The sequence below is a fragment of the Tamandua tetradactyla genome, chromosome 15, assembly GCF_023851605.1.
Source record: "Tamandua tetradactyla isolate mTamTet1 chromosome 15, mTamTet1.pri, whole genome shotgun sequence".
Lineage (NCBI taxonomy): Eukaryota > Metazoa > Chordata > Mammalia > Pilosa > Myrmecophagidae > Tamandua > Tamandua tetradactyla.
This window is the reverse complement of record NC_135341.1, coordinates 16,914,048-16,934,356: the sequence shown is the minus strand read 5'-3', so window position 1 is coordinate 16,934,356 and position 20,309 is coordinate 16,914,048. Positions and strand designations below refer to the sequence as shown.

General features: G+C 38.8%; 1 protein-coding gene across 1 annotated transcript in view; it reads right to left on the bottom strand.

Moving 5' to 3' along the window:
- Positions 1-12,150: 12,150 nt before the first annotated feature.
- Positions 12,151-20,309, bottom strand: part of SUCLG2 (succinate-CoA ligase GDP-forming subunit beta) — a 318,113-nt gene continuing 309,954 nt past the window's right edge. The window contains exon 11 of the mRNA XM_077128756.1: positions 12,151-13,094. Within this exon, the coding sequence (XP_076984871.1) occupies positions 12,979-13,094 (116 nt within the window). The 3' untranslated portion in view covers positions 12,151-12,978. The remainder of the gene's footprint in view (positions 13,095-20,309) is intronic.

Here is a 20,309-nt window from a genome sequence, read left to right as displayed (position 1 = left end):
TTCTATCACTTCTCCAAATCCTGTAAAGTTCCAGTTATTAGTCCTAATTCCAACTGGATTATCCACTCCTTGAGTAGAAAGTCTGTCTTTATTTAATCTGTTTTCTCCAAGAAGCTGCCATATGGACTGGGCATTTTTTTTTCTTCACTCATCTGTCCATATACTGGATAAAGGGAGGATCAGTCACAAGGTTTTCATGATCCCACTGTAAAAGCTCTATAGTTATTCAGTCACCTTTATGATTCAATTACAGTTCAATAGATTGAGGTATTTTCCTCTAGCTACTCCAATACACCAAAAACTGAAAAGGAATATCCATATACTGCATAAAAATAACTTCCAGAATGACATCTCTACTCTATTTAAAATTTCTCAGCCACTGAAACTTAATTTTGTTTCATTTCTCTTCCCCCTTTCGGTAAAGAAGACTTTCTCTTTCCCATGCTGTCAGGGGCAGGCTCATCTCCAGGAGTTCTGTCCCACGTTGACAGGGAGATCTCCACCCCTAGGAGTCATGTCCCATGTAGGAGGAAGGGCAGTGGGTTCACCTGCCGAGCTGGCTTAGAGAGAGGCCACATCTGAGCAACAAAAGAGGTTCTCTGGGGGTAACTGTTAGGCCTAATTATAAGTAGGCTTCGCTTGTCCTCTGCAGGAAAAAGTTTCACAAGGGCAGGCCTCAAGATCAAGGGCCTGGCTCGGCAAATTGGCAGTCCCCAATGCTTGTGGGACTAGCCTTGTCATTTTTTTAAAGAAACTCCAGGAGTACACCATTCCTTAACTCTTTTCATACAGAAGGATTTCTGAGTATTTAATTTAATACTTAGACATTTGGCTGGTAACACTTTCTGTCCCTAAGAATTTTGCAGGTTTTGTTTCCTTGTCTTCTTTTTTATTTAAAGTAGCTGAGAAGCGAAGTGCGGTAAGATTATTTCTTCTATATATTTGTCATTGATATGTTCAGACAGGATACCTGAAGGATTATCTCTCTATCACTGAGGTTGAGAAACTTCTGTATTTAAAATATCAATTTTTGTTATTGATATCTCCTGGAATGCAGCATTCCTTTTCAATATTTTGGTGTGATTTCACATTCAATTTGATGAAATTTTCTCTTATCAAAATAACTTTAGTTCAGTGGTAAAATGCTCACCTTCCATGCAGGAGATGTGGGTTTGATTCCCAGATTGTGCATCCCAAAACAAAACACAACTCTAAGTTTCAGTGTTGGTTTCCCTACTCAGGGATACCAATGATTCTTATATTGGCTAACCCTTGTCCTCCATGCTTATTACTTCCTCTCTACTTGCGTTAATTTCTTCATTTCCCCCCCCCCCCCCCGCCCCCCACATTCTTTGTAAATAGTTCATTGTATGTCAGTGTTTCCATTTTTTTCTTTTGAAATCTTCATTTTAACTACATCTATAACTCACATTTACTTTAGTAAATGCAGTTAAATCAGGGTTTTTAAATCTCAACCTTATAGATATTGTGTGTGTGTCGGGGGGCGGTGTCTGTCTTGTGCATTACAATGTATTTAGAATTCATTGTCATTACTGATTCATTTACTAGTTACTGAATATTGCTGTTTCTGGTCTTTGATTAGTTTCCTTAGATCTCTTTTCTTCTGTTTTGAAATCAGTCTTTGATATCCTTTTTGTTTTCTATATGAAATAATACTCTTCAAGTGTTCTAAAACAAAAAAATCCAAGAATTTTTTTTCTATTTCTTGAATTATATGTTTTTTCAAAAGGGATTTTGTTGTCTGGAAGGTTTTGTGCTTTTATTTTTCTGTCTCACTGTTCTTCTCTTTTCTTCACAATGTTGAACAGACACCATACTGGTTTTTTTTTTTTTTCCTGTTTTTCATGCTTATTATTATCACAAGCAGCTGTGTCTATCTTCTCTTTGTTCTGATATAGTGTCTGAATATTCTCTTTGATCTCCTGCCCACTTTACCTGAGATCTGTTGTATACCTCTCTGAGGGCTGGAAGTATATATTCCAGCAAAGGTAGTGCAAGCGTAGTTCAGTGGTAGAATTTTCACTTGCCATGTGGGAGACCCTGGTTCATGCACTTCCCAAAAACAAAAAAAACAAGGAAGAAGAAGGAGGAGGAGGGAGGAGGAAGAGGAGGAGATGGAAGTGGAGGTGGAGGAGGAGGAGGAGGAGGTGGAGGTAGAGGAAGAGGAGGAGGAGGAGGAGGAGGAGGAGGTGGAGGAGGAGGAGGAGGAGGAGGAGGAGGAGGAGGAGGAGGAGGAGGAGGAGGAGGAGGAGGAGGAGGAGGAGGAGGAGGAGGAGGAGGAGGAGGAGGAGGAGGAGGAGGAGGAGGAGGAGGAGGAGGAGAAGGAGAAGTAACAAACAAAAATTCAGGAAACGGTGCTGCAATAACAGGATACTCACATGGAAAAAGAATGAAATGTGATCCCCGCCATACAGCATACAAAAAAAAGTATTTCATAGTTCAACTTATTTCCTGAGGCTAAGGGTGAGTGGTGAGAATACTGGGGGGTGAACTGAAATTGTTCAGCTAGAGCTGTCTGCAGTCTTTGGTGTAAGAGGCCGTCATGCTCTCTCTTCTGTTATTCTGCTAACTGTCCTGGGCCAGGGTTGCCTCCGCTAGCTGGAGTTTTGTGCTGGGACACATTTACGTGCCCTTGCGGCGGTGAGGACAGTTGCCTCTGGCTTCAGATCATTCCTGCTTTTAATACAGTACTTTCGGCTTTTGATTCAGGCAGACAGGTCAGCCCAGACATTCCCTCTCCCTGTTTCACCTGTCACCACCCTGCAAGCATTTCTAAACCCCACAGAGGTGGAACTGTGAACATTTTTATAATGTTAATCTGTACTAAAAAGTTCTCTCCAGAAAAGTTGGACTGATTACAATCTAACTACCAAATCAATGAGTACCTGTTTCCCAATACTCTTGTCAACTTTGCTTACTAGCATTCCTATTTTTAGTACAAATGGATTTTTATAAAAATGAAAATAAACGATGAGAAAACATAGTTTAAAGCATTAAATTTATACAAAAAATTTTTGGAACCTAATGCAAAATCTTGAAAGTTTACAAATGTCATCATGCTCACATAAATTGTGTAACATTTTAAACAATTGGACATTTAAAGGATTTTTATTGAACTGAGTGGGTATTAAAAATTCCTTGAAAGGCAGCAATAAAAATCAATTTTTACATTGTCAAAATTGAGTGGCAATGTAAAACTCAGGTTCATTAAAATATATATGTTTAACAAAGCACAGTTAACTCAAATGCTTCAAGATATAGTGTTATAGATTGAAAACAATGATTTTTAAAATAGAGGTCCTAAATAATTTTCAGAAATTAATAATGTTTTCACTGGAATGCAGGGAGCATGGCTACTATTCTTTCCATGAACACACAAAATATTAGCACCAACTGGTAAGGTTATCTTTTTGTATCCACGAGATTATAAAAGTGAAGAGTTGGAAATAAAACCCAACCTATATTTCAACATATGTGATTCCTAATATGAGGTCTTTAATTAATTAATTAATTGCAGCTTTATTGAGATATAGTCACATAGCATAAAATTCACCGTCTTAAATTGCACAATTTAATGGTTTTTAGTTTATTCACGAAGTTGTGCAACCATCACCACTCTCAATTCAGAAAATTTTCATCATGCCAAAGAGGAACAATCAGTCCCCGTTCTACCCTCCTGTATAGTCCTGGAAACCACTAATTTACATTTGCTGTCTCCATAAATTTGCCTATTATGGACAATTCAGATAAATAGAATTATATAATATGTGGCCTTTTGTGACTAGATTCTTTCATTTAACATTATGCTTTCAAGGTTCATCCATGTGCTAATATGTATCAGTACTTTTTTTATGGATGAATAAAATTCCATTGTCTGTATAAACTACATTTTGTTTATCCATTCATCAGCTGATAGACATGTAGATTGCTTCTACTTTCTGGCTATTATGAATAATACCATTATGAACATTCATGTACAAGGTTTTGAGTGAATATATTCTTTCAGTTCTCTTGGGTACATACCTGGAGTGGAATTGCTGGACTATGCAGTAACTAACTCTCTGTTTAACATTTTGAGGAACTTCCAAATTTTTCCAAAGTGGCTGTACCTTTTTACAATTCTACCAGGAATTTTTAATGGTTTCCATTTCTCCACATCCTGACTAACATTTGCAATTATCTGTCTTTTTAATTTTAGCCATCCTAGTGGTGTGAAGTGGTATATCCGTGTCATTTCTCTTTGTATTTTCATAATGCCAAATGATATTGTTCATCTTTTCATATGCATTGACCATTTTTATATCTTCTTTGAGAAATGTCTATTCAAATCCTTTGCCCAAATTTCAATTGGATTATTTGTCCTTTTATTGTTGAACTGTGAGAGTTCTTTATGTATTTTGAGTATAAGTCCTTCTCTGACATACGATTTGCAAAAGTTTTCTTCCATTAAATGGGTCGTCTTTCCACTTTCTTAATAGTCTCTTTTGAACCACCAAGTTTTTGATTTTATTGAATTCCACTTTTTGTTTTGTCTCTTGTGCTTTTAATGGAAGTCTTTTAAAACCTTTTTTTTTTTAATGCCAAGGGCAAATTTTTGTAAGGTTTCAAGCATGTGAATGTTCAATATTAAAAGAGTAAACAAACTGAACCATAGTCTTCTAATCTCCCATTCTCTGCCTGATCTCTAAATAACTGCTACATTATGATGTTCCTTTATTTCTTTCTTTTCTAGTAAGGAACAGAGATAGAAGAGCTTCTAGTTTAATAAACATATCCCTATGCTACTGCCTCTTAAAACACAAGGGAAGAACAAGAAAAAAGAGCATTTTCCCATAGTTGGCATATACAATCTAATGAATATCAGGTACTTATTTGGCATGAGGTACCTAGGAACTGCTCGTGGCCTTTCAAAATATTAGGCTAGATCGCTGGACCTAAACTCCAGAAAAAGGGTGAAGATTGCAAGCTAAAAATTTTCCTGATGCTGTCTCCAGGTTTCACCCCTTCTGCCCTTCTGCCTTTTGTCTTGTGGGTGAGCGTGGATTTGTTTATTGGGGAAGGCGATGATGAGAAAGCACGTGGGGTCAGGTCCCTAGAAAATGATCCTCACCTTACACATTGTGCAAGTCTGGGGAGATGCCATTCACATTGCAGCTCGTACAAACTGCACATATGGCAAGCTGTTAAATCTCACTTTCACAAGGCATTGAGTACAGTATACAGGTAATACACTTAAGAACCTATCTTGCTAAATTTCTTTGCCTTCAATATTCTCTCAAATTGGATCCACGACAACAAATGGCACAACAATAATGAATGTGGATCCTCACAGGTATAACAAAGAACACTGGCTTTGGGCTCAAGATCAGAGCTTCAATCCTGACCAGCTGCATTCTAGTTGTATGCTCCTGGTTACGTCACTTGACCTCCCTGAGATATAATTTCCTCTTATGCAGAGTAGGAGTGATGATTCACAGACTTGCTCAGAGGATTAAATAAAGTAACATAGGTAAATTCCTGGCACAGAATCAGTAGCTAATCAACACAAGTTCCTTTGCAGTGAGAGTCATGCATCCCAAAACTCATTAGATTCAGATGCTAAAACTGGACTCTTCAACAGGGTAGCTACCAGCAACAGGTGGCTATTAATTAATTGAAATTAAGTAGACTTAAACATGCAATAACATTCAGTTCCTCAGTGCTCAAATAGCCACATTTAGGTGGTGACTACCTGTTGGATAGCACAGATATTCAACATTGCCATCACCATAGGAAGTTCCATTAAGCAGTGATACAATAGGAGAAGTAATAGAATTACTCAGGAACCAGAAGTCCAGAAGTCTGGATTTTTGCTACTGACTATATAGCTTTACATGAGTAATTTGATTTCACTATGTCCGCAGTTCCTCATTGGTAAAAAGGAATAATGCCTTTGCAGGAATGTTGTGGGGATCATGTGCATTGATGTCAGCTTTCTCCCTGCTTTTCCAGCATCTTCCTAGAAATCCAAGACTAATAATCTACAGCACAGTGTCACAAGCAAGGACCACTGAGGATGACTCAATGAGTATAGTTCTTTGGGGGTTTTATATGTATAGCAGCACTGATTTGATATTATTCCAGGTGTAACTTGTTAAGAACAGTATATGCTCAAAAGGGCAATAAGCTATCTGCAGATAGTTCTTGTGGTGATGGAAAGATGCAATCAAATTAACAACTGAATAAGTGTTCATTTGCTAGTGACATTTGTATTCTAGTAAGTTCTCAATGGAAAATGGGAAAGATCAAAGATCATATTTCCTATTTTTTCATTTCTGTTTAATGTCTGAAGTTGCCTTTTTCAGGTTTAGAGACACTAACTGTTGCTGTCATTTTGGGGCAATGTATTTTTTTTAATTTAATTTTTAAGACTTTATATATATATATTAAATATATAAATTTATTGACTTGACTGCTAATTGCAAGAGAATATTCTTTCCTTTTTTTCTTGTATGCTGTATGGCAGGGCCACATTATTTTTCCATGTGACTATCCTGTTATTGCAGCACCATTTGTTGAATTTTTGTTTGTTTGCTTTTTACTTGTTTTGCTTGTTTGTTTGTTTGGAAGTGCATGGGCTGGGAATTGAAGCTGGGTCTCCCACATGGCAGGTCAGAATTCTACCACTGAACTACCCTTGCACCCCCAATTTTTAAGACTCTATATTTTTAAATAATTTCAAACGATACAGAGAACTATAATGTGCCCCCTCTCTCCCTTCCTTATCCATCCATTTTCTGCGCACTTGAGAGTAGGTTTTATACATCATGCTCCTTTAGCACTTAATACTTGTATATTTCCTAAGAACAAGGATATTCACTTATGTAACCACATTGAATACAGTTACCAAGTACAAGAAATTTCACATTTATTTAAAGCATACAGTAGATATTTCGACTTTTTCAATTGTCCCAATATGTTCTTTTGGGCATTTCCTCTTTCATTATTAGATCTAGTCCAGGGCCATATATTGCATTTAATTTTCATCATCCCTTTAGAAATTATTTTTTAAATTATAGTAACATATACACAAAATAAACTTTCCTTTTTAATCACTCCTAGACATACAATTCAGTAGGATTAAACTCACTCACAGTGTTGTACTACCATCACCACCTATCATCCCAAACAGCAACCCGGGACCCATTGTGCATCGACTCTCCATTCTCCATCCATCCTCACATCCCTGCCCCCCCCTCCTGCCCTCATCACCTGTACTCTTCCTGTCTTTATAAATCTAAGGATTTGTGGAAAGTCCTATTGTCTGACTGGTTTTGATCCCTGTGTGCTGCATGTCAAGCTAACATTTTTTTTGTGAGATCTGTAGGAATGGAACAACTGACAGTATGGGCTAAAAGGAACAGAAAAGGGACAAATTGAAGGAAAAATGACTTCAAAGGCAGAACCATGGAAGCTAAAATCTGGAGCCAAGAAATCTCCAGCCAGGAGAGTGAACCCACCCATGCACATGGATAGGGTGAGTTTGCCCTTAAGGCAGAGAGTGGACCTTCTACCCAGTTGTTTAGTTTCAACAAGAATGTTAGCACCCCAGGGCTCTTAGATGCCTGGGGAGTTGAGGGGAGCTTGGCTGCCCAGTTGTTCTGGAAGAATGCCACCACCCCAGGCCTCAGAGAGGATGGAACCAATTCCCCAGGGACTGGGGAGAGCCTGGGGTTGAGTGCGTGCCCTGGAGATGGCAGATAGGCATGCCACCCTGATACTTGGGGAGTGGGGGCTCCTGAGAACAAGAGAACAACATATCCCCAGTGCTTTGATATGTTGGAATGCTCATCCCACTGTTTGGAGACAGCAGGACAACTGCATAAGCCCTTGGAAAGAGTGGAACTGCTGCTCTCTTAAGCCCTGAGGATAAAATGTCATTCTATAAATGAGTCTCAGATCTTAAAATCTAATCAAGTATGCCCTGTAGGTTTAGGAACTATTTGAAAACTTTGACCCCTGTTTTTCTTCTAGTTTCTCCCCATGAAATGGGAACATTTATCCTGTGAGTGTCCCTTTTTTGTATTTTGGAAGCGGATAACTTGTTCTAAGCTTCATAGACCCAGCATCAGAAAATTTTGTCTTAGGACAAACCATGCCTGTAGTCGACTTTGATGCGACTTTATACTGTTTTTGACTTTGTATTGTATCTGTATTGTTACTGAAATCATTTAAGGCTTTTGTGATATTGTGATGGAAGGAATTCATTTTGAATTTGTAAAGAAAATGTCTTTCTTTGGGGCCCAGAGGGTGGACTGTGCTGGTTTGAATGTGTTATGTACCCCAGAAAAGCCTTGTTCTTTTAATCTAATCTTGTGGGGACGGACCTATTGTTGGGTGGGAACTTTTGATTAGGTTATTTCTATGGAGATGTGACCCTGCCCATTCAAGATGCATCTTAATTTGCTTACTGGAGTCCTTTAAAAGGGAGACATTTTGGAGGAAGCATAGATGTTTTGGGACAGAAAATGCCCTAGGAAATACTGGTAAGATGAAATCCAGAGTTTTCTCTAGAGTAGCTAAGGGAGGACCCTTCACACGTAGAGTGAAATGTCCCAGAAGAATTCATAACCTAATTAATCCCCTTTGTAAAAGCCAATCCATTTCTGGTATATTGTATTCCAGCAGCATTAGCAAACTGAAATATGCCTAAACACAATTGTTTCTTGAGTGGGCATTACTGGTCAAAACAAATATATTAAGTTCAAATATTTAGATGAATCAAATAGCATTTATATAAAAATGCCTGGTAACTTATATGCATGAGTAAACATAGACCCCCAAATCCAACATTCACTATGTTTTTGTGATCATTCACGGACATGTACAGAATGGTGAAAAACTGGAGTAGCTACACATTCCCAGCTGAGATTTAACAAGGCAACTCTCTACTTTCTTGTTTCAGTTCCTGTACTATAAACATACATCCTTTTCTATGATAAATTTAGTGAAATGTTTTTCACATTTTTGTGCTTCTTGGTGATTTTGCTGTTTAACATGGTCCTACATGTAATGATGAAGTGCTGTCTAGCATTCCTAAGCATGAGACTGTAATGTTCCTTATGGAGAAAATACATGTATTAGCTAAGATTCATCAGTCATGAGTTATAGCACTGCTAGCCATGAGTTCAGTGCTATCAATAACATATATTAAGTAAAAGTCTTTAAACAGAAGCATACATAAAAACAACACTTGTTTTATGTTGTTCACGTGTTGATCAGTTGATGAAACTGTTGTAACCAGAGACTCACCAGAACCTAACCCTGTATTTCCCTAAAAGCAATCGTCTGGTTCACTCATTCAGTGTTTGTTGAAACTTTATAGAACATAACTACCATGAATCATGGGAATTGACAAATGTTCAATCCCATCACTTTGCAGTTGATGAGTGTGGTTGCCATCTGTTATTTTTGCCTTTCTAGCAAACACTGTGTACTCTCGGCCCTGGTAGGCTGGATGAGGCCAGCTCACCTCCAGCCCCACAATTAGATATGTAACCCAGGGGGAGATCTACTAGAGTACATAACCCTCCTGCTCCCCCCCTCCTGAGGGTGCTAAGCTGGGACAGCTAGCAGTCATTATGCCACCTGTGGCAATAGCCTGCTGGAAAATGAAACCAAAACAGAGACAAGTTGGGCAAGATGCAAAGAGACCAAGTTTTGATGCTTTGGAGTCTCTGGATCCAGCTATAATTATCACCACAAACTTGTGGTCTTTATAACCACGAGAGCAAAAGAGTCCCCCCTCCTCCTTTTTTTAAAGATTAGTTGAGTTTTTGCTACAACCCAAAGAGTTTGGACAAATATGGTGGATTAATCAACTCAAAGAATTGACGGCTGGAAGTGGTAGGGTCAGGACTGTCATCTCCTCTAAATCTGATGCTTGTTCCAGTAGACTGTGATTCCAGTAGACTAATAGTCAGTTAAATTGGTGTGCAAAGCAGTTCAGGTAAAAAGTGAGAAGTACTCTGCTTCTAAGTGCCATGGTTAGATATTCTTACCTCCTGGAGAAGATGAACTATATTTCATCGCCCATCATCATCATCATCAACATGGTCATCATGACTAATATCTTTTGAGCACTTACATGTTACTCATACAGTTCCCAGGGTTATAAATACATCTTGCCATCATCCTGTAGATGGTTACTATTAATATCCTCAATTTATATATGAGAAAAGTGAGCTCCAGCCTAGTTATTGGCTGGCCCTCAGGCTCTCAGACAGAATCTGCACGAACCAGGCAGTCTGCCTGCAGCACCTGCATCTGCACAATCTTGCTGCAGACACCAGAGCCCTTTCTTCACAACTCCAAGTTCAGTGATGGAGAAGCCAGGGCAATGGGCAGAACTCTATGCCTGAACTGCCTGCATTTTGCCCAAAGTGTGGGTCATGTAGGATGATTTTATATGGTGTGCGGACTGTTTTTATTTAAATGCTTATCTATTTAAGGAATTCAAGAAAAAATCTGGCACACTAAGCCCATATTCTCGTGGAATTTCTTGCTTAGGAAAAAGTGAAGTAAAAAAAAAAAATAGTGACCAGATTTAAAGGCAAATATTCTTCATATTTACATATAACAGAGGTGAGACAAAGACTTGAAGGGGGTACTAGAAGGCTGAAATATGGGACATGCTGGATCAGGTGATATATAGAGGATGTCAAAGCTGTTACCAACACAAACTGCTCCCAATTCCACTCGGTGCCATCAGTCAGGATGGCTGCGTCCACACACACACACACCAGTAATTCATTCTACAATTGTTTATGGAATGAATTCTGTGCTTGGCATCAGGGATACCATGTGAACAACACAAACTCAGAAACCTGGACCTTTCAAGGGAAAAAAGTTTAATTCTATTAAATAACCACTATTTTGAATATAAAGGGCTATTTGCTTGCTAGTAATCTTTTCACAAAATAATGATATGAATAGCTCAATTGTTCTATCCCTATTTGCAAAGTAGGTTGATTAGAAACATCGATATATATAAGTGATGAGAACACAGACCATTATAAAGGGTAAAAAATTCAAATTGGGCGGGCCGCGGTGGCTCAGCGGGCAAAGTGCTTGCCTGCTATGCCGGAGGACCTCGGTTCGATTCCCGGCCCCAGCCCATGTAACGAAAAACGGAGAAACAAAATACAATAAAACAAGAAAATGTTTAAAAGATGTTTCCCTTTCTTCCTCTCTTCCTTCCTTCTATCCTTCCTTCCTTCTCTCTGTCTTTCCTTTAAAAAAAAAAAAAAAAAAAAAAAAAAAAAAAAAAAAAAAAATTCAAATTGCCTGATTTTCATCTAATTGCCAAAAATACACATTACTTCTTTAATCATACTAACTTGTTATTAGACTATAACAACAAAACAAAACATACGTACAAGAATACTATTATTGTTCATTGATGGCATGACATTAAAGAAAGGACATAAGATGAATTTAGTCTATTTTCCCCTAGCAAATACGGATTTATAAAATAATGACTTTTTAACTTTTTTTTTTCATGTGAAATTTCTGAGAACAGTGTAAGCTGGCAAAACCCAACCAAACAAAAAAGTTTGGTCCACTACACATTTTGTACTTTGAGAGGAAAATGGTCAGTGGTGGCATCTGAGGCTGCTTAAACAAAAGGAGGTTACAATGATGTATTTCTTTAGTACTATGCAGGTTAAAGTCACAATTTAACCTGTTTGACATCTGCAGTAGTTACCTTGGCTTTTGGTTTGTATATAATTCTTATTCTTTCATTGAATAATATCCTAACATAGATATGGTTTTCAGTTAAAGCTGAGCAGAACTGGAATAATCCTGGGACAATCCAAATTTTGTAATTTTAGGGATATGCCTACCGGAAGGGTAGTATCTCTGTAAAAGACAAGTTGTTTGAGGAATAAAACTGACTAAAATGAGACATACACAAATTAGAGCTTATAAAACATGGGATTTTATTCAAATTTGATATACACATAAAAATTTACCAACATTTAAACAAAAAGTTAATTCAAATTCTTTCCCCCTACAAAAATGGACATTATGGAAAAAGCCACTTACCCTCAATTACTCTCAATTTTCCCATCTTTTTACCATAAAAAGGGAGAAGAAAGAAGAGACTGACCATTCATAATTTGATCTTCATTGTGGTCTCTTCTTGACATGTCTTAATTAAAAAGATTTCCAAAAGAATCAAAGTTCTTCAGTTTTGCTATAAAAATGGAATTTTTTATACTAAAGTCACAAATGAGTCTTCTGGCTTTATTTTTTTGTGTGAGGTAAACAGTATATTCAATATTAAGGCAAATGGTAAAATACAAAGCTATTAGTGTAGACCTTATATTATAAAAACTATCTCGGAATATTCATGAGTCTTCTAAATATGTGTTGGAATTAGCAATTTCTAAAGAACCAAAAAACCAAAAAAACCTAGTATCAGCAATTTGTTTGGATGTCTTCAGCTGTACCTTTTTGCTAGTAAATATATTAAATACAATGTTATTCAAATGTTTTATGGTCTGTAATTTTTTTATTATTATTATTATAAGGGATGAAATGCCCACCAAAATTCTTGTAAACAAAACAGGGACTGACTTAAAATTCTATAAATATGCACATTGTTTGGTCATATATATTATTCCCCTAACCCAGTAAAACACTCACTGGGCAGGCTCATCATGACAGAAAAGTTCAAGAACATATGGCATTATTTTAGTAAAGACATTAAGTGAAATCAGATTATTTAGATGGTCTAAGTATCTTCTTCAAAAAAGAATTACAGACTTAATATTTTTCATACAGTGATTTTTGCTCACCCTCCCCCCGCCACCTCATTTTCCCAATGAGATAACCAAGGTCTTCACAGTGATCAGAGAAACATCCTTTTTCTGGAAACGTGGACTTCTTTCCCCAAGGGATCAGAAGAGGGCATCACTTCTTTGCCACACTGGCCACAGCCTTCTTGGCTGCATCCTCCAAGTCCACGGCCGAGGTGATGGGGAGTCCACTGTTACTGAGGATGCTCTGGGCCTCCTCGACATTGGTTCCTAGAGAGAGGATGATGCACAATCACTGAAACGGAACTGGAGATGGTTCCCTGTGAGGAATCTAAAATCTGTACGATCTAAAATCATGGGATGCCTGGGTCTCACATGACACACATGCACGATTTTAACAGTATTTCAGCTTTTATGATGCTGATCTAGATCTGTCTACTTAGATATATCCAGATGACAAATGTATTTTTTTTCCTTCTTTCAAATGTATTTTTTTCCCTTCTTTTCACCTTGGTTGTCCAGCATTAGAAAGACACTGCCTGTATCTTTTCTTGCATTTAATAAAGTTGAAATAATGAACTTCTTAGAGGATTGCGCTTATAGAAAAGTTAAAGACCACTTAATTTGCTGACTTGAACAAAGAAAATCGTCTATAATGAATTTGTTCCTCGATGGAATAATCTGAGTGTTGAAACTAAAGAAAAAGCCTTGTGTAAAAAAATGAGCCAGAGAAAGAAAATCAGGGAGTTGGGATGATATGAAAAATTGGGAGTAAACATGAGGAAACACAAGACCAATCTAGAGCTTTCATAGGGAAATAGATGAATCAAATTCAGAAAATGAATGAAAAGTTCTGAATAATTCCATTGACAGGAAAGATCATGTGACAAGAGCTATCCCAAACTGTGATGAAGAAAAGGAGAGTGAAAGTAAAGAAAAGCTAGAAAAGATGAAAAAGGAATTGCAAGAGACATAATGACTATTTTCTACCAAAAAACTGATTTCTTTTGATAATCTACTTAAGTGGAATTAGTGTGGTTTGGGCCCATACTAGAAGTATCTTAAGGACCTTAAGATCTTTAAGTGCCTTAAGGACCTCTTGGAAAGAAGGGGTCTAAGTGGTGACCTCATTTTTGACAGTGAGAATTTGCTCCCTATGCCCACGAATCCACTGCTATGGAGACTCTCCAGTATTCAATTTGTCCATTTCTGCCTCCTCCTCACTCTATGTAAGGAAAAGGCAGACACCCTGAAAATAAGCGTTGTAGCCTCTGATGATCTCTCTTGGCTACTCCCAGTGGATCTGTAGCATCTGATGGCTGAGAGTCACCAAAGGTGACTTTTTCATGTGCAAATTGCTTTTCTGTTCTTTCAGAGTGAAGGACCTTCCAGAAGAAACGTGAAAGAATTTAAGAGTCAAATGAAATATCATCTCTTACATCATTTCCTAGGCTTTTATCTAGTTAGCAAGATAGCCATTTATAAACAAAGACTGAAAAATAGGCTTTAGAGGGTCTATTTTACCACAGAGTGCAAAATAGAAAGGAGCTTCAGTCAATATGTTTTATACAAAAAGGCAAAGGCCGGATTCAACAGGAATAGTTGGTTTGAAAAGGTGATGAAGCACTGATTCTACTAGGTACCTTGAGTCCACCAAAACAGTGGTGTAAGAGACACTAGCACTACGCCTTCTGTTTACTTGCTGCTGCTTTATGCAGGGGTCTGATAAATGGCCTTTTTGGAAAGCATCAACTTTAAAAATAGGGAAGTTGCTACTTAAAATCTCTGGCTCTCATCTTGTATTAAACATCTGCCATGTATTAGTTGTGGTATAGGGTATATCATTTGAGTCTCAAAGTCTTTATCTCCACACATAATGTTATCATCATCATCTTCCTCAGAATTAATATTCATTAAGCATTTACATGTGCCAGACATAATGCTAAGTAGCTTATATGAAATCTTTACAATAACTATGCATAACTATTGAACAATAACTAATGCATAGTTATTGACCCTATTTCTGAAATGAGGCAACTGAAGCACAGAGAAGTGAATATTTCCATTGCTACACAGGTTTTCAGTGACAGAGTTGGGACCTGAACCTGTTCTCTCCAATTACACAAACTTTAATGCTTTAAAGACTTGCTAGCTTCCCTATTTATAAAACAAAGATAGTAATACAGATAGCATAGGTTGTGAAGAGGCAAATCAAATGATATATTTGAAAGCATTTTGTTACATGGCAAAGTATCTGTGACAGACCTGGCTGGCTGCTCACCAAAGATTCATGCTCCTTTTCTATAGCGGAGTGCTATTGTTGGGAAGTAGTTGCCTAGTCAGGAATGAGTTTCCTGGGCCCCCTTATATCTTGGTGGGATCAAGTGACTGAGGCCCAGCCAATAGAATTTGAGTGGATATGATAAACATACCCATAAAAATAACTAATGTGATCCCCTGACTCTATTTTTCGTGTCTGCCTTCTAGAACATGGCCAGCCAGGACAACCCTGGAAGGCACCTTTTAAAGCTGGCAATGAAATCCTCAGCTTAGAATGCATGAAAAACTGTATAAGCCAAGGACCCCACCCACTCAGTCACTCTGACTTTATAATAATGAGAAAGAACTTTCTATTAGGTTAAGTCTCTGACATTTTAGCATTTATCTGTTGTTACAGGTGATGATATCACTTCAACATGCAACTATATAGAAGTTATGGTAGGCAGCTTCTAAAATAGCTTCCAAATGATCACCACCTCCTGTTATTCACACCCTTGTGTAATCCTCTCTCCTTGAGCGTGGACTGGATGCGGTGACTGGCTTCCAATGAATAGAAAATGGCACAAAGTGATGGAATGTCACTTCCAAGATGGGGTTACAACAGCTTGCGACATCTGTCTTATTTGCAGTCTCTCTCTCTTTCTAACTCTTCATTTGCCTGATGAAGCCAGCTGCCATGTTTGTGAACTGTCCTAAGGAGAAGCCCATGTGGTAAGTAAATGAGGACAGCCTCTGGCCTACAGCCAGTTAGGAACTGAGCCTTCCCTTCAACCATCCATGAGGGACGGCATTCTGCCAACAAACCATGTGAGCATGGAAGCGAATTCTTTCCCAGTCAAATCTTGAGATGCTTGTAAACCTGGCTGATTGCTTGAGTGCAGCTTGTGGGACTCTCTGAGCCAGAGGACACAGACAAGCCATGCCCAGAATCCTGACCCGGAGAAACCGTGAGAAAACAAATGTTCATTTTGTCAAGCTAAGTCATGGGGTGATTTGTTACACAGTGATAGATAAATAATACAGATGCAAAGATTTATTATTTCATTAATAAAACTTTAATGTGTATTTTGCTTCACTTAGTAAAGTTTTAGTCAAGGTCTCAGAGGTTGAAAAGTAGGACAGGAGATCAGACTGTGGCAGGTGTGAGATACCAGGCTAAGGGATTTAGACATTAATCTGCAGGCTTGACTTTCATGGAGTAATGACATGGTGTGAAGCAAAAGCCCTTACTGACACAGAAGCAAATTGGTCTTCGGATCAGAAGGTGAATGCAAGTTAAATGTGTAAATTTCTATCTCCCTCAACAGAGATACAGGCCAGAGTCTGCTTCCAACTGACCTCCAATCTTCCAGGGATCAAAGTTAAGATACAAAATGCTGTTTTCCCTCTTCCCTTTCTGTTCAGGGTACCCTCCAATCTCAACAAAGAGCTCCCAAGACCTTCATGCAGCACCCCAAGAAGCAGACTCACCTGTCTGAACATGTATTATCATCTGACTTTATCTTTCCTCTCTGTGAGTTATGCTGTTGGCATGGACCTAGCTAAGCCTGTCTGTCTCTATTTAACTGGACCAACACAGGATTTCCAGTGCTAACAGGGGTAATTCTGGTCCTAACCCTTGTACTGGGCACGCAGGACAGATTGCTCCATTTATCTAAGTATATCAGCTCATTCATTCTTCAAAAACAACCCTGACATAGCTACTCTTATTACTCTCATTTTACAGGAGAGGAAACTGAGGCACAAATACTTTTAAAATCTTGTCTAAAAAAGTCTAGTTAGCATTCCTAGCAACAGTTAGGAAGTGGTGGAGTGAGATTCTAATTTAATCTCTCACTTCTTGGAATGATTTGTGGAAATCATGCTTGAAACATCCATTCTGAACTATAAATAACACCTTCTAACTTTATAAATGTCTATCATGCTAATATGAACAATAAGCTTTCTATATTTTTGTGGTTTTATGATGTTTTCTCACATGTCACTTTATTTGAGCCTTACAGTGACCTTGTTGGGAGTTAGGTATTTGTATTTTAAAATTTGCAGCACTTTTCCTATGCATGATATCAGCTGATTCTCAGGACAACCATCAAGGATGACATTGTTTAAGAGATCAAGTCTGCTGTAAGGTAGGTTCCACTAGGGTCTCTGCTCCATCTAACTCCCTTCTGCCTACTCACTGTCCCCTGCCCGAGGAGAGACATGAGGGGGTTCTGTGCCCTGCGGCAAATACTGATGGGCTCCAAGTGGGCACCTAACCCAAGGGTGGCCCAGCTACTCACAGCCCAAGTACAGATGATGGCCATTAGCTTGCACAATTAGATCCACTCTCTTGCAAATGGGTGGCAGACATGAAATAGAAATTAGTATCAAAAAGGATTCACCAGCTGTGAGTAGGCAGGCAAAAGAAAGACAGGGAAACATGCAGAGAGCTGTGGAATTAAGTGAACAGAAAGTGCTGAAGTGACAGTCCTGACATTGACCTGCTTTTCCTTGGGTCCAGCCTCATCTTGGTTCCTGCCCATACAAAGAACTGCTTCTTTGGTTTCACTTGAGTTCCCTTTCATATATATACATAGTTGAAACTCTCAATCCTTTTTTTTTTTTTGAGAGAGAGAACTTTAATGGGTTGTTCTTCCTCATAAACAAATAGTCCAACTAAATCAGTGTCTCAATGAATACCCTCTTCAGCACTGAACTTGGCATTAGGTATTCCCAGGAAAAAAATACTGATTTAGGAGTTTGTGAATTTCCAGAAATGCTGGGCCTTTGCCTTTGCTGTCATCTTCACCAGAACTCTCTTACCCTCTCCCAGTTTGACCAGTGCTCATGCATTTGTGAAGTATCTGCCTAAATAACCATACTCTGGGGAAGCATTCCTTGTCAAGCCCCAAACCTGGGCAGGGGCTTTATAATAAGCTATTAGAGTACCCTGTATTTACAAAATCATAATAACAGATTATGTACTATTGGGATTGCTTATGGACACATTTCCCTCATTCTCATTAAACAGAAGTTTCATGGGGTTGACACCTTGTCAGCCTTGCTCACTGGGTATCTCCTGGGCTTAGTACAACATTCATCACAAAGTAAGCACTGTTGAAAGACTGAATAACTGTGGGTCATTTACATATACAAAGCCTGCTGAGGAGGTGAGATGTGGGTGGATATGTTTATGATCATTTTACGGCACCATCAGCCCAAACTAACCCTTTTTTATAGAGTTAGAATAGAAAACCCTAACTGCTTAAGGAAGGCAAAAGAGTGACTATTTTTCAGCTCTCTCAGGGTCCTCTAGTGGCATCTTTCTTTCAAAAGGGTCATGTAGCAGCTGGCTTTGTTCACTGCCCCTGACCCCAAGCTGCTGCCACTCTCTCGCCCAGCAGCTCCGTGTGCCCCAGGCAAGTGAAAGCTTGCTCCAAGGCTACCAACCAGAGGACAGGGCCAGAAGAAGGGGGGTGGAGCAGATATCCAGAAAAACACCATCCTTCCCTCCTCCCAGCTGCTCCTTCAGTACCATGTCAAAATGTCTAATTGCTTCATAATTCCATATCCATAAGAGGAATTTTAATTATATTTACAGTTACACTTTAATTACACCCTTAGTTATTAAGAATAACCTAGTCATGCTCAGAACCAAGCAGTTTTTGAAAGGATTCTCATATTCAAGCATAAAACTTTGGCAGAAGACTATGAGATGAGAAGTGAGTCATATATAGAGGCATTATCACAAGATGAAAATCTGTATTACAACAAGGAATGACAGAGAATACAACACAATCATGAGAAATTCAGAGGCAGGGAGGAAAAAGAGACAGGCACATGGAGGAAGACAGAGGTAAAGAGGAGAAGACACAGATAGAGGCTACAGAGTGAAAAAACAGAGATGGGGTAGGGGAGAAACAGGAAGAGATGAGAAATGCACAAAGGGAGAAGGGGAGAGATGTAAAAAGAAAGACAAGAGGCAGGAGAGAGGGAAAAAAAAGAGACTGAGATGAAGTGAGATTAAGACAGAGACTGAGGGGAAGATAGAGATACGAAAAGACAGAGACATGGACATATGAAGAGAGAGAAGGAATGACAAAGACAAGCTGCCAAGTCCCTTCCAAGCCAGCCTCACCCCTGAACCTGTCACCATTTCTCTACTACATGTACTACTTCATTTCTCCTTGGATGACATGGCTGTGGACAGATCAAGGAGGAGCAAAGTCAGGGCAGGCTCTGCTGCGTGCTGACAGTGCCCCAGACAAAAACGAGGCCTTGCTTTCACCTGCTGTCGAAGGAGTCCCCAGAAGGCAAAGTGGGTACACACAGAGACAAAGGCCTAAAAACAAAAAATAGCAGCCACTGAAACCAGGTCATTGGAAAAGAAAAGGGGAACAGAGGAAGCCTTTGGCAAACACTTGCTAGTTTGTGGACTTCTCTTTTTCAGTGATATTATTTGAGCATGTGAGGTTAGTTATTTCTTGATTCAGCAAGTGGCTGTCATCTGTGCCCCGCCCTTTTCCCTGCTTTTCCTTTAAGCAGAAACCTTCACAGCTGCTTTACACACCAACATGGAATTAAGTGTTCAAAAGAGAGTGTTTATGCCGGTGTACCCAATTACAAAGGAAATTGATCTCCTTCCCACATTTCAATGGTGCTGCTGACACACTCTTATGTTTATTAAATGCAGCATTGCTTTTTAATGAGGTTGCGGGACAATATTTTTAATAACCACCTGTACAGATAAATGATCAACTCCCGCTGGTCGAACTTAAGGCACTTCTTAGGACCTGCTTGCTGAGAGCCACTCAGCTAAATGGTCATCTACCCACTGCAGGCCTTAAAAATGGTAACATACAGGGAATCAAGGGGGGATAGTCGTAAAATGAAATCATGCTATTTTGCCAGAAGATACTGAATGAAAAAATAATAACTATAAAAATATTTTAAATTCTCAACCTTTTCTGCATTTTTTACCACTGACTTCACACCACTGGGTGGAGTGAGTGAGCTGTAAACTGAGAGGCAAGGTTCATTTATCAAAATAATTTGCTCTTTGCTTTCATTCCAGGTAAGAAGAGAATGGAAGTAGACACAAATTACAAGGTTTTGCTCAAAAGAAGTCCCCCTACCTCTGCCCCAGCCAGTCTTTCCTCACAGGACTAGGAAGAAAACCACTCTCTGGTCTGGAACAGGGAAAAGTTGTTATTATTATTATTT